This window comes from Vombatus ursinus, unplaced genomic scaffold (assembly GCF_900497805.2).
Source record: "Vombatus ursinus unplaced genomic scaffold, bare-nosed wombat genome assembly UNPS02009132.1, whole genome shotgun sequence".
Taxonomy (NCBI): Eukaryota; Metazoa; Chordata; class Mammalia; order Diprotodontia; family Vombatidae; genus Vombatus; species Vombatus ursinus.
The window spans coordinates 4,782,560-4,796,727 of NW_020948910.1; the positions used below are offsets into that span (position 1 = coordinate 4,782,560).

The 14,168-nt window shown below is 39.4% G+C and overlaps 1 protein-coding gene across 2 annotated transcripts in view; it reads right to left on the reverse strand.

Moving 5' to 3' along the window:
- AIG1 (androgen induced 1) overlaps nt 1-14,168 on the reverse strand; it is a 329,615-nt gene that overhangs the window by 35,122 nt on the left and 280,325 nt on the right. Inside the window, exon 4 of one of the 2 annotated variants that reach the window (XM_027850743.1) lies at nt 7,292-7,407. The exons of the other annotated variant lie outside the window; for it this stretch is intronic. Coding sequence (XP_027706544.1) covers nt 7,292-7,407 — 116 coding nt within the window. The remainder of the gene's footprint in view (nt 1-7,291; nt 7,408-14,168) is intronic. 2 annotated transcript variants of the gene reach the window in all.

Here is a 14,168-nt window from a genome sequence, read left to right on the forward strand (position 1 = left end):
ATTTCACCATGCCTTTTCTCAAAGATGATCTACACTCTCTAACAGTCTAGGTATCTTGTTTTCTAATTTTCACCCATCTGTTTATAGAGAGATCCTTTTGGTAATGATCTATTAATTTAGGCTTCCAATTTTTAGGCATAAATGAAGCCTTTTAAATTAGCATAATTTTAAAGAACAGACCCAAGAGGCCTCTAAAATCACGGATTCTTGCAAGGTAGTTTTAGAAAGAGGAAGGAAGTAAATAAACACATATTAAGTGCCTACTCTTGGTCCTCACAACTCTGAGAAGTAAATACTATTATTGTCCTAATTTTTCAGTTGAGGAAACTGAGGCAGACTGAAACAGAGGTCAAGTGACTTGCCTAGGGTCACACAATTAGTAAGTGACGCTAGATGTGAACATACATCTTCTTGACTCCAGGTCCAGAGCTCTATGATGCCACCGAGTTGACATAGATTATTTGAGTTGGAATGGATTTTATAGATCCCGTAGTCCAACCACTTCCTTATAAACAGTGTGGGAAAATACTGTATTGTTTGGAAAACCTTATTAATTACTATATTATTTTAATCTAGCTTTGTGACTAGATATTGTTTAAACCCAGAAAGTCACACTGATCTCAGTTACCCTCCAGGGAAGCAGGAGATGGCTACAAGGAATGTTTTAGATCACCAAATTCTCTAGTCCATTTAGTCAGGTCTTGTTTTGGGTTCCCTAATAGTGTGTGTTTTGGCTTTGCCTCAATTTTTTGAATTTTTATATTTACCTGCAGAAAATATTCCAAGCAACCTATTATTTATTTTTTCTTTCTTTCTTTTTTTTTAGGCAATTGGGGTTAAGTGACTTGCCCAGGGTCACACAGCTAGTAAGGTGTCAAATGTTTGGTCTGAGGCTGGATTTGAACTCAGGTCCTCCTGACTTCAGGGCCGATGCTCTATCCACTGAGCCACCTAGCTGCCCCATTCCAAGCAACTTAACCAGTTACTTGTCCTTATGCTCTCATTTGAGCTCTATATAATGTAAACCTCACAGAAACTAGAGAGGGGGAGCCATACCTTTTCCCAGATCTCTCTCTGTTGTCAACTGACTTAAATAAAACTCTTGGGGCAAGCTAGGTGGCACAGTGGATAGAACACTGGGACTGGAGTCAAGAAGACTCATTTTCTTGAGTTCAAATCTGACCTCATGCACTTACTAGCTGTGTGACCCTGGGTAAGTCACTTAACCCTGTTTTCCCCAGTTTCCTCATCTATAAAATGAACTGGAGAAGGAAATGAAAACCACTCCAGTATCTTGGCCAAGAAAACCTCAAATGGTGTCATGAAGGGTCAGATACGACTGAGTAATAAACAACAAAACCTTTTTTAGGTTTTGGGGTTTGTTCTCAGCCAACAAAAGGGATTCTCTCTACCCTATCCCAGCCCTAGCAAGTGGTCATTCAGGTTCAACTTTAAAAAATCTCTGATGACTGGGAACTCAGTAGCTCGTGTTGTAGCCTGTTAATTTTTTTTTTTTTTGGAAACTCTAATAATTGTTTGGAATTGTTTGTTCTCACTTATTTCGAGCTGAAACTGGTTTCCATGTAACCAGTAGCCATTGGTGACACTTCTGCTGTCTAGAGTGAAGGAGACTAACTAGTTCTTCCATATGACAATTCTTCAGGTGTTTGAAGGGAGTGATTCTATGCTTCCTGAGTCCTTTTCTCTAGTTCATCTTCCTCCAGTTATGTCAAAGGATTAAATGGATCATGAGACTTCTCATTAACCAACTTGCACTCCCCTACACATTGTCTAGCTTGTTACTGACTCTCTTAAAACATGTAGGTCCCCACAACCATACACATGGTAAATAGCACATGTTTAAATGTACAGATGATATATTCTGGAAATTTTTTCCTAATGAGAATTGACCTTTCCTGTTTTGAAGACATCATCTTTCTTGTTAAAGTTCAATGTCTCAGGACACAGTCATGTATGAGAGAATAAGGGAGGGCGCAGAAGGGGTTATTAAGGAAGCAACTGACATTGAGTAGCTTACTACAGGCCAGATTTGGCCACCTGCCTGTTTTTGTAAGCCCCTCAGCTAAGAATGATTTTCACACTTTAAAACAAAGTTTTTATTGTACTTAAAAATGTAAAAATCATTCTCAGCTCTTGGGCCGCACAAAACCAGGCTTGGCTATATTTGGCTAACAGGTCCAATTGTGTATTGTGGACACCAGCCAGGGGTGAGACGGTAAATGGGTAACAACTGACTCTCTGGGATAAAAAAAAATATACATAACACACTTCTAAGTTTAATTTGCATCACTGTCATCTCTCTCTATTACTTTCCTAAGTCTAGACAGTCAACTAAACAATAAATCAAGTCCTGATTTGTAATATTTGCCAATATCTGAGGTGTAAATGCTCATACTGAAAATTTAACAATTTACTCTCCTGAGTTGGCGGTGATTGACTGCAGTACACCCTCAATCAAAGCCTTTCCTAGGGACACACACAATACAGAAGAGCGGGAATACAGACATACTTACAAAGAAAGTCATCAATGTGATTAAATTTTCCAGAGGTACACTGCTCAGCCACTAAGAAGTTTTAATTGATTCTTTTGCTATGCCTCCTTCCAATAAAAGACTACAGTCATATTTTAAAGTCTATCTTAAGAACACCAGTCCAGAAAATCCTACCTCCTACAGGAAGCCTTCCTCTATCCCTCTTAAGTCCAGTGCTTTCCCTCTGTCATTTAGCCTGTATACAGTCTGCTTTGTATTTATTCGTATGTTGTCTTCCCCATTCAGCGGTAATAAGCTCCTTGAGGTCAGGGACTATCTTTTGCCACTTTTATATCCCCAGCACTTAGCACAGTGCCTAGCACAAAGTAGGCACTTAATAAATGTACATTGAACTAAGTTGGAGCAAAGGAGGCTGATTTTCTAATTAAAGACTACTGAGAACAGCTGTTACCTTCCTGCTATCAGAGCTCGATGTCCATTTCCTCAACTACGCTAACATTTTTCTTTGTTCTCCTCTCTAGCTTGATTCTTGGTACTTCACTTGGCATTCTCTGGGTTCCAGCCAGATTGGACTAATCCTGCTTTGCCCTCAGCCACTTTTGCTTCTCTTTGCATGTAATACCCTATGCCTAGAATGGCAACTCCTTCCACTATTTCTAATCTTTCTCCTTCAAAGTCCAACTTGAGTGACACCTCCTCTATGATGCTTTTTCTTGTCTTCTGAGGTAGAAATGATCACTCTCTCCTTGAATTTCTAATGGATGATATTTGTCTTCTATGTACTTTATTATATTTAATTATCTTCTAAATTATAGTTATTTGTGAATGGGTGCCATCCTTCCGGACTGTGAATTCCTTAAGGGCAGGTTTTATGCCTTTTTTCATATCTTTCTGACCCAAGGATCTAGCATACTACCTTACACACATTAAGCACTTAATCAGTTTTTGTTGAATTGAATTAATTGGCTTGAATCTTTTGTTGGATGAGTTGAAACGTTGAGTAGGGAAGGAGTTACCCTAGTACCTGGGTTGGTGTTTTGGCGCTCCTTGAATTTCTGGGATTACAAGGTAGAGGATCTAGAAGAAGTAGCTCTACCTGCTTATTCTGTACTACATATTTGTGTGCATTTATTTTGGAGAAGAGGGAGAGAAATTCAAGAAAAGATAATAGGGTAGGATCATAAAATCATAGACTTTGAGGGGTGTGGTAAGGAAGGGGGGAGTCTTAGAGGACATTTGAATTCAATCCTCTCATTTTATAGCTGAGGAAAGCGAGGTCCAGAGAGATTATGCAGTAACTGCTAATCTGAGTCTGAATGTGAACCTAGGTCTTCCTAACTTCAAGTCCAGGGCTAGATGGCAGCTAAGTGGTGCGGTGAATAGAACACTGCCCAGAGTCAGGAAGACCTGAGCTTAAATCTGGCCTCAGATACCACTAGTTGTGTGACTCTGGGCAAGTCATTTAACTGCTGCTTGCCTCAGTTTCCTCATCTATAAAATGGGGATAATAATAGCACTGACCCTACACAGGTTGTCATAAGGATAAAATGAGATAACATTTGTAAAGTGCTTTGCCAACTTTAAAAGTGCTATGTAAATGCTAGCTATTGTTGTTATTATTAATTATAATAATAATAATCCACTGCACCATGCTGCCTTCCAACCTGACTATGGAGGACCTTGACCACCTGGCTAAGAGGTCTTTATTACTCGGAAGGCAATGGAAAACCATGACAAGTTTTTGACCAGGGAAGTGATCTGACCATACCCTTAGGAACAGTACTTTGGCAACAGAAAAAAGGACAGACTGGAGAAAGACAGGCTCATAAAGTACCACTACGGACAAATACACTAAAGAAGTAAGATCAATTACTTGGATTGCTGAGGCAGCTGGTTGTACAGAGGAGAAAGTCCTGGGCTTGGAGACTGAAAGAACTGAGCTCAAATCTCATCTCAGATACTGAGTAGCTGCGTGACCCTCAGTTTCCTCAAATGCAAAAATAGGGATAATAGCATCACTCACCTCACAGGGTTGTTGTGAGGATAGAATGAGAGAACATGCGTAAAAAAAAAAACAAAACCACATTTAGCACAGTGCCTGGTACATAGTAGGTGCTATATAAATGTTTATTCCCTTCTCTTTTCTTTCCTTCTCCCAGAGGGCTAAATGTTCTTGGGGCCCCAGGTCAGCCTGGGATGTCAAAGAGGAGCAAAGAAAGCACTGCCAGTCAGGGGCCTCCTTTCCTTCTCTCCCTAGCTGTAAAGTTATCCCCAAGTAGTAAGGGAGATCTATTTATTTTGCAATTACCAAAGGATATGGTAATTTTCTGAAATTTTGGCAGAGGGTCCCAGACTTTCCAGTTACAACACTGGTAGGACGTTAAAGGCTTTCATATCTGGAAAATCTAGCCGTTCGTTGTTGGGCTCGTGGGCCGAGATGAGCTGGGAGGAGAGAAAGCTAGAAGCTTTTTGGTAACAATTAAATCCCTGGATTTACATAATGTGACCTCCAATGTGTGGGGCACTGTTTGGCTATTGGCTTTGCTATGAATGCCTGGGGCAGAATACCAAAGGAAAAACTACACTTTGAGAGCATTCTCAGGACAAACCTGAGAGAACTAGCTGGCTAATGCAAAGACGTTCCAAACAAACACAAGCTGGCTTAAGGAATATGCAAAGCTGACAAGAGCCCTCAGTTGGCCTGAAAAGAGTGAGTGGTGCTTCATTTTACTAAGGGATTTGGGGGTCTATAATGAAGTATACATGGCATTTCCCATGGGCTTTGGTGCATAGTTTGAGATAGTCACACAGACGAGGGGAGGGGCAGTACATCAGAACAGAGCTCCTGAATCTCTGGGGCCCAACAGGATGCAAATGATTTGACAGCATATAAATGACTTTGCAGAAACACAGCCAAAGTTCCCAGAGTAAAAAATTTCCATTCCCATCCATATAAAAGACGTGGCTACAAAGTAACAAGATTAATTTTCTTGTGTGGCTTGTAAACTGGTTCCCAAGAAGGAGTTTATTTAAAAAAAAGTTTTCACCAATGGCAGCATCATTGCTGTAGGTCAACAGCCTCCCCTGGCAACAACTTTGAGAATGCTGACTTGGAGGTATGATTTTGAATTTGTTTGAAGTCTCATTATTTTATAGTTTCACCTCATTTATGGGACCATTACTCAGAAGAAATAAAAGTCTTTTGATGTTTGAGGATTCTAATCCTTCTAACTGCTCACACCTTCTCTCCCCAAAAGAAATTATCTTTTTGAAAAACATATTTTATATATATATATATATATATGTATATTCATACATATATCTTCATCCCTTATAGAATGCAAGCTTCTTGAGGGCAAGGACTGTTTAACTTATTTCTTTGTATCCTCAGCACCTAGTACAAAGTCTGACACATAGTGGATGCTTAAGAAATACAGTTAATTGACTCAGGAAGAGAGGGAGGGAAAGAGGGAGGGAAAGAAAATAGCTGGGTAGCTAGATCAACTATATGAAGAAAAGAATAAAAAAAGGAAAAAAAGACAATTTTCTTAATCCTTTCAATGAACCACGAACCAGACAACAAAGCAGAAGATTTTACTACTCTTATAGTGGGCATAAGTACCTGTGGTTTTTTGGGGGAAAATGGGGATGGCTGACTGGGAGTGGTCATAAACTTACTCAGGCAATTAAAAAAAAAATGCTGCTCTAAGAGCTGACTGTCTGGCGTCCTGGCAGTGAATCCCTCTTCTGTTCACATTTAGGGCATTATGTGATCACTCCTTTAAACTATGCGAAGTATTGTGCTCAGCTTTATCGTGTATTTCTGGGCTGGCAGGAACTGAATCCTCTGCAGAGCCAGAGCTTTCCAATTCACTTTCCAGAAGAAAGAGAACACACTTCAGTGACCTTCTTTGGTTGGGATAAAGTACAACCCTGATGAGCCTGGAAGAACTTCACCCACACCTTCAAGCTCAAAGATGGTGAGCTAAACCTCAGAACAAGAGAGAGCAGAGAGAGGTGCTAGAGGCCCTCCTGATGAGTATTAACACCAAATGTGACTTGGAAAGGGGTCTTGATCATGAGCAAAATGTAAAATATATGCAGGCCCAAAACATTTCTGAAGAAAGCTGAGGAAGCTAAAGTCCCTTTTATCTGGTAAGTCTTGTGTCCCTTAGTGTCTGAGATTCCCCAAGATAATAAAGGTAAATAAAAAAAATTTGTTTCAGTATGTATTCAAAAACCATGAAATATATTTGCATTTACAAGTTAATTCTGAAATAGATTCTAAACAGGGAAATAGACTTTTTGAATTCTATTCAATGGGATTTAAAGTGCTGTGGGGGAAGAAATCATTAGCTTCTTCCCATTTTGGTTTCACAGGACAACAACTCCTTTATTAAAAAAAAAAGAAGGGAAGGAAGGAAGAAAGAAAGAGAGAGAGAAAAAGATACACAAACACTAAGCAAAAAAAAAAGGTTCTTAAGTAATAAAATCAGAGTCCAAGAAAAACATTTAGTTTGAAAAAAGGGTTGAAAAATGTAGCCTTGGAGAGACCACTGCTTACATGGGATTGTTCAACAAATTCCTGTTGTGTGAGGTTTGGCATATATTTTCTAAAAATATAAGCAACTAGGGAAACTAGACAAAGCCCAGGTCTTGGACCAAATGAGGCACGCAGTATGAATCTGTTAGTGATTATATCCATAATGAAATATGTGCCCAAATTTAGCAGTGCAAAATCTAATACAATATGAAAACACAGCATGCACAGTCCTTACCATAATATATAGCCAACAGCAAAGGTGCACACTGCAGCAAGTCCACAGCTCCTGCTGGGATACTGATGATGTGATGTCCTCATCTCAATTAATATAAACGGGAGAACTGTTGTATGCTAAAAAAAATCCCAAAAAACAAAAACAACCACCAGGTGAGACAGTTCATTGTCACTATACCTTGAACTATTCTTCAGGGGCAGTTGGAAGAGTGTAAGTTCCTAGCCACATAAAAGCAAGGTAACGCCAAAGTATGGAATTCTAAACAGATGAGATAGATTTGACTCCATCTATAAGGACATACATGATTCCAATGGTGTTTTTGTTTTACTTATTATTTTTGAAGCTTTTCTATAGCAATAAACAAGATGTTGAAATAAATATGTCCTTATTTTGTATCACCCAAAGGGTAGTCTTAATGCACTGGCCCTTGCTCAGATAAGATGAGGTTTTGGTTAGATTCATTTAACATGTTATAGAATGTATAATTATAGCACTGAGTCATATTCTATTACTCTGACCAACACAATGACCAACCACGATTCCAGAGGGCTGATGATGAAGAATGCTATGTAGCTCAAGAACAAATTCCAAAACTTTAAAAAAAGTTTTAGAAAAAATTTCTTTGTTGGTTCAGCAGAGGAGAGAGCTGGAAAAAGGTGAGGCTCCCTCTTGAGTCTCTGTGAGGTTTACAGCATATAGAGTTCAAATGAAGGAACCAGCATACAGACTTCTGCATGAAGGCATTTTGGTTGAAATGTGTATCAGCAGTTAAGTATAAACACTCAATAAAAATGGGGTGAAGCCAAAATGCAAGCTATTGGGGAATCCAAAATACAAGGTTTGGGTGGACCCCAAACAAGACTTGGGTGAGTAGACCCAAAACACAAAAGTTTTGGGTAGACCAAGGATTTCTGGCATAGGTCTCCAGCTTCCTGAAGCATTTCTGAGGTCAGCCTGACCTCTACTGTAAGCTTTGGGTTAGATCAAGGGTGAGGAACTTGCAGCCTCTAGGCCACATGTGGCCCTCTAGGTACTCAAGTACGGCCATTTGACTGAATCCAAACTTCATAGAACAAATCCCCTTAATAAAAGGATTTGTTCTGTAAAACTTGGACTCTGTCAAAAAAGGTTGCACCTTAGGACCTAGAAGGCCACAGGTTCCCCACCCCTGGGTTAGACAATTTTTAGCCATAAAAAACTAGGTTAAAACAATACTAATTAAGAAATAAAAAATGTTTTCCCCACACTACCTACCCCCTGGCAAAGAGATGATGGACTAAATATGCAGAATGAGATATATTTTGGATACGACCAATTCAGGAATTGGCTTTGTGTAACTGCATTTTTTTTTTTATATGAAGAGTAGGGAAAAGGTAGGAAGAAAAGTAAATGAATGCTTATTGAAAAAATAATTTAAAAAAGTTTATAGCACCCTCAAAGAAGCCACTGTCCTAGGAACTGAAATCTGGAGAAAACATGGGCCAATTCTGAGAGGTCTTTTGAACTGAGTGAAGTGCAAGAGGCTTAAAACTGTTCCCTGCTCAGGGTATAACCATTTTGAGCTTGTCCCACCCATTAGATTATAAGTTCCTTTAGGGCAGGGACTGTCTTTAGCTTCTTTTTGTATCCCCAGCGCTTAACACAGTGCCTGGCACAAAGTAGATGCTTAATAAATGTTTACTGAATCAAACTGAATTATGGATAGACATTTGGCAGTTTTAATTCCTTTCACCTGCTCATAAGCCAGGAGAGTATCTTTGTTTTATCTGTGGTGTGATGTTCCAGGGAGAAAATTCTGAACTTAGTGTTTACTCAGTGAAGTTTGTCAAACATTCATTGGTATTAGAGCCGAATGGAAACAGGTGGTAGGTATGCCTTGGAGAGCAAAAAAGATCGTTGAGAGATCAAACAGTTCAGCTTTGGAAGAATTTATTGTTTATTTTCATAGAAAGAAAAGAATGAAATTACTTGAGTAGGAAATAATAAAACAGTGAAAAACCTCTGGCTCACAGATGTAACAGTGCTCTGGATAACTTCTGAGTCTCAAAAATATTAGTAATTAATGTCTGGCATTCAGAGAATGTCAGGTGGGTAATATAACACTTAAGGGAATTTTCTACTTTTTCCTTCAGCAGCTTTTTGGTGGCGGTGTAGTTGCCTTTTAAACAGTATAATGGGCTTTGAAGAAAATCATGGGAGAATTTATATTTCTGCTCTTTTAGAGGTATGAACAGGCTACAACCCATAATAAATAAGAATATTAAATAAGAATAAATAAGAAATTACAAAGGTGTGATTTAAATTATAAGCAAAGAAATATATAACAAATAAAGAAGAAGGACCATAAAAGGGATCCAATGGATAGCCTGCCTCTTACATTGATAGCCTCTGATATCAGCAGAAGCAAAGAAGACTCCCAACATGTTGTGCAGAACTCTGTGGCACTGTATTCCCCCCCTGCCCCCACCCGTGATGAAGTTATGGGAATTCTATGGACAAGAGTAGCACAGAGCCAGGCATTAGACAGATAGTAATCTACACTGGTAGGTGGTACAGCAGATATAGTGCTGGACCTGGAGTCAGAAAAATATTAGTTCAGGTCTGGCCTCAGATACTTAATAGCTGTGTGACCCTGGGCAAGTCACTTAACCTTTGTCTAACTCAATTTCCTCAACAGTAAAATGGGGGTAATAAACATATCTACTTCTTAGGGTTGTTGTGAGGAACAAATAGATAATATCTGTAAAACACTTAGTCATAGTGTCTGGCACATAGCAGGTACTCCCTCCCCTTCCTATATCACTGGAGCATTTAGTACAGTGCCTCACACATAGTGGGTGCTTAATAGATGCTTATTGACTTGGAGAGAATGTCAGTATCACTGAGATCACAGATCCATTTGCATATCTGAGAACAGGGGAACTAGTATTTTATGGGGATGTTGTATCCATATTTCCATTATAGACCTAACCATCTCATATTACCTATACCCAGAGTTTCAAAAACAAGCTTAGGATATCAAAGAGTATTATAAATAAGAAAATTAATATTAAGTTCAAATATGTACTTAGAAACCAAGCTAATTTCGGTCAGTTCTTAGGGAAGGGGAAAGAGGGAAAAGGGAAAGAACAAAAGCCAAATCTCAAACCAAATTGCTTAAATATTGCAGGCAATATTGTACCTCATGGTATTTGTGGAATATACTCTGAAGATCATGATGTTGAAGATTTTTTTTGGGGGGGGGGGGTTTCATCCTAAAGAAAAAATTCTTGAAATTCTACCTCGTGCATCCAAAGGGCAAAACCAAAGGGAAGGCCATCTTATAGAGTCATTGAATATTAAAATTAGAAGAGATTAAAAGATCAAAGATTTAGAGCTGGAAGGGACCCTGGAGGACGTTTACTTTAACCCCCTCATGACTGAGTACCAGAGAGATAAATGACTTGCTCAAAGTCATACAGCTAGTTAGTAGTAGAAGTGGGACGAGAACCCAATTATCCAGACTTCTAGTCCAGCGGGTTCTCCACTTCTCTCTTCTCTGATTTTTAATGAGTTCAAATAACCAATGCAAATATTCTTCAGTTGTTCAGGCAACTGTCCAGCTTGTTGGCTGATGATCTTGCTGTCCTTCAGATTTCATAATTGGAAGGGACTTTGTATAAATTCCCTATGCCAAACAGTAAATCCACCAGGAAAAGGCAGTCAAAGTCTTCAAATGGACAAACAATTTTTACCATTATAAAAAAAGCTGTTCAAGGTATTCATCTCATCAGTTAATGAAAGTTGTGTGGAAGAATTACGAGGGTGGGAGACTGAGGTTTGGTTAGGTAGAGGAATGAGGGAGCCAGTCCAGGTTCCTAGGAGCTAAGGAGCATATGTATACTCCAAAAAAACATGGTCATAATGAAAATTACAGGTTGCCCCAGCCAAAGAATTCATCATGAAGGAACCAGCATACAGTTTCTAAGTGTCTCCATACTTAGGAAGGCTGGTCCTTGGAACACAGATACTGTCTGAGGCTCTACTTGAATACTTTTAAGCTTGGCAGGCCCTAAGAGAGTTTATGTTCTTCAGGTGTAGCTTTCAAGAACCCAGGATCACTTCCACACTAAAAAAAAGTATAAGGGGGGGGGGACTTATCTATTATCACATAGATTGACAGAAAATTACATATTATAGCCATTTCTTCTAATCACTGCTTGAGAAGGGTTTATTTAACGGCCTTATACCATTACTTAACTGTAACTTCAATAGTACTCCATGAGGTTCTGAGTGGCCCCAGAGAACTAGGTACATTGTGTAGTAATGGTAAATAGGCCAATTTAAACTAACAATCAGGACTCTTCAAAGATGAAACAGACCACCATGGAATGTAGTGGGTTCCACCTCCTGAGAGTTCTTTACACAAAGGCTTTATGAGCACTTGTCAGATATGGGATAGAGGGGATTCTTGTACAGATCCAGAGTGGAGATATTTTTGAAGCTCCTTCTAACTGAGATTCTAAGATAAACATCTACCCACAATCTTTGACCCTTTCAATTTGTAAACTCTCACAGAAAAACCTGCAACACCTTGATGGGCTAATGTTATGCATCTCCAGGTATCAGTATCACATCAAGAATGAACTCCAGATTTAGAGCATTCCATGGACACAAATCTGTTTGTCCTTCCAAGGAGGAATCCTCCAACTTAGTCACTGTATGGGGAGAAATCCAGGCAGTCACACCCAGAGAATGAACCAACTGACTGAAGGGGAGTTGGGAGAGGGCTACATTTGTACTGTGGGGGGGGGGGGGGAAAGGTTATTGTTCACTAGATTTTCTTAAGGAAATCTGCTAGATTCAGCTTGTCCCGAAGAGGCACTGGATCTGCTGCTTATCACTGACTGGGCTAACTATCAATTAGTTTTAAAACAAACAAAAATATTTAGAGGAAAAAACCTGATCTTGATCATATGTTCCTTCATAAGGCACATTATTCTTCTGGGTAAATCTAGGTAATAGAAAGAGTAACCTTGCACACAGTAGGCACTCAGTAAGTATTTCTTTAAATTCTTTGAATGACTTTTCAAAATAGCAATGTTAAAGAAAAGTGGCTAGAATGTATTCAGTCAGGTCCCCAAGTCATGTCAGCATATCAAGTCAGCATATCAAGCCCTGGTTTGTTAAAACCTCAGTCATACACTTTCTAGTTTCTAGCTGATTCAAACAAATGACTAATATAGACTCAAGCAGTATCCAGAAGACTAGGAAGTCATGGGAGAAACAGTTCTCTGAGAATTTTGCTCACAACTGTTTCTTGTCTTGTTGACTTGCTTCCTGATTTCATCTTTTACATTTCTTAAGAAAGGTGCTGGACTGGCGGCTGGAGATTATGAGGTTCTGGGTCTCTCCAGGATCTATAACTAGCAATCTTGGCCCCTGGAGCAAGAAGCAAAAGTAGGAGCAGGGTAAAAAACTCCAGATGGGCTCTCAAATCAACTGTATCGGGAACCCTTACCCTATCACCTACAGGAAGAGAACCTAGAACTGCCATCTGGTAGCTTTCTAGTTTACCTAGTTATTCTTGCTAAGCAGTTGCTATTCTGTTGAAAGAGTTAAATTTCTATCAGAATATAAAATTGCACAATCCTTAAAATAACCATATAAAATGTTTCTATCTTCTAAAATTTATTGTTCCTGGACAGAGACCTCTCCTACATCTAGCCCTGGTTTCTTTACATAATAGTAACAATAATAACTTTTTTAGCCCTTACTAGGTGCCAGGTGTTGTGCTAAGTGCTTTACAATACTTTTGTTATTTGATGCTCACAACAACCCTGGGAGGTAGATCTATTATTATCCTCATTTTACAGGTTAGGAAACTGAGGCAGATAGAGGTTAAATGACTTACCTACGGTCACACAGCTAATAAGTGTCTAAGGTCCGATCTGAACTCAGGTCTTCCTAACTCCAGATCCATTACACCACCTAGCTACCCCAACTAAGCGTGATGCTGAGATTCCAAGTTGGGGTGACTAGGAATATGATGGTACTCTTAGTAGTAACAGGGAAGTTCAGAAGAATACATTCCAGGCACAGGAGAGTGTATGCAAAGGCATGGCAGCAGGTGTTGGCTAGGTTAACAAGTGTAGGTTCTGGCAGGTACCATCCCAAGCTGGAAAGACTTTGAGTATGGGTCCAGGGATGGTGGTTTGCAAGGACCAGCTGGGCTGGTCATCACTCATCACCAGGTGGCTCACAGGTTAATGAATGATTTAGCCTTAGAAACTCTAAAAGACTATTTACTCAATCATAGTGGGTTGTAATTGTTGTTGATAGAATACCTACCCAGATTAAATCACATGTACATGAAGAATTAGAATCTCAACAAAGAATGATTTAAAGTGACTAGAGGATGATTGAAAAAAGAAGAACCAGTCAGAAATCACTGACTGAGCTTAATCTTTGGAAGAGCATTCTGATTTGCCAAGGAAAATGCAACTGATTGGACACGGGGTTGGGGTTGGAAAGGGAGGTGGAGAGGCATTGAGGGAGTGGGAAAAATTGAGGATGAATCTAAGGTTTAGAATCTGAGTAATTAAAAGGTTGTTAGCGCTTGAAAAAAGAAGTTTGGAGGAAGACTGGCTTTAGAGGGGAAGATAATAAATTCTGCTCTGGGCACATTAGTGTCATTTTGACTTCAGAGATGGAGCATAATGGATGGAAGGCTTGGGTTGGCCTGAGTGATTGGCCTATTGATGCTATTCTGAAGGACGGTAACATTATAAAAAAACCTTGACTAACTTGGTGTCTGATACATTAAGGGAAAAGAGGAGCTAGAATTCTGGCTGTATTGAAGCCCCTCTTCCCTCCCAATCGGAATAGGAAGCCATAT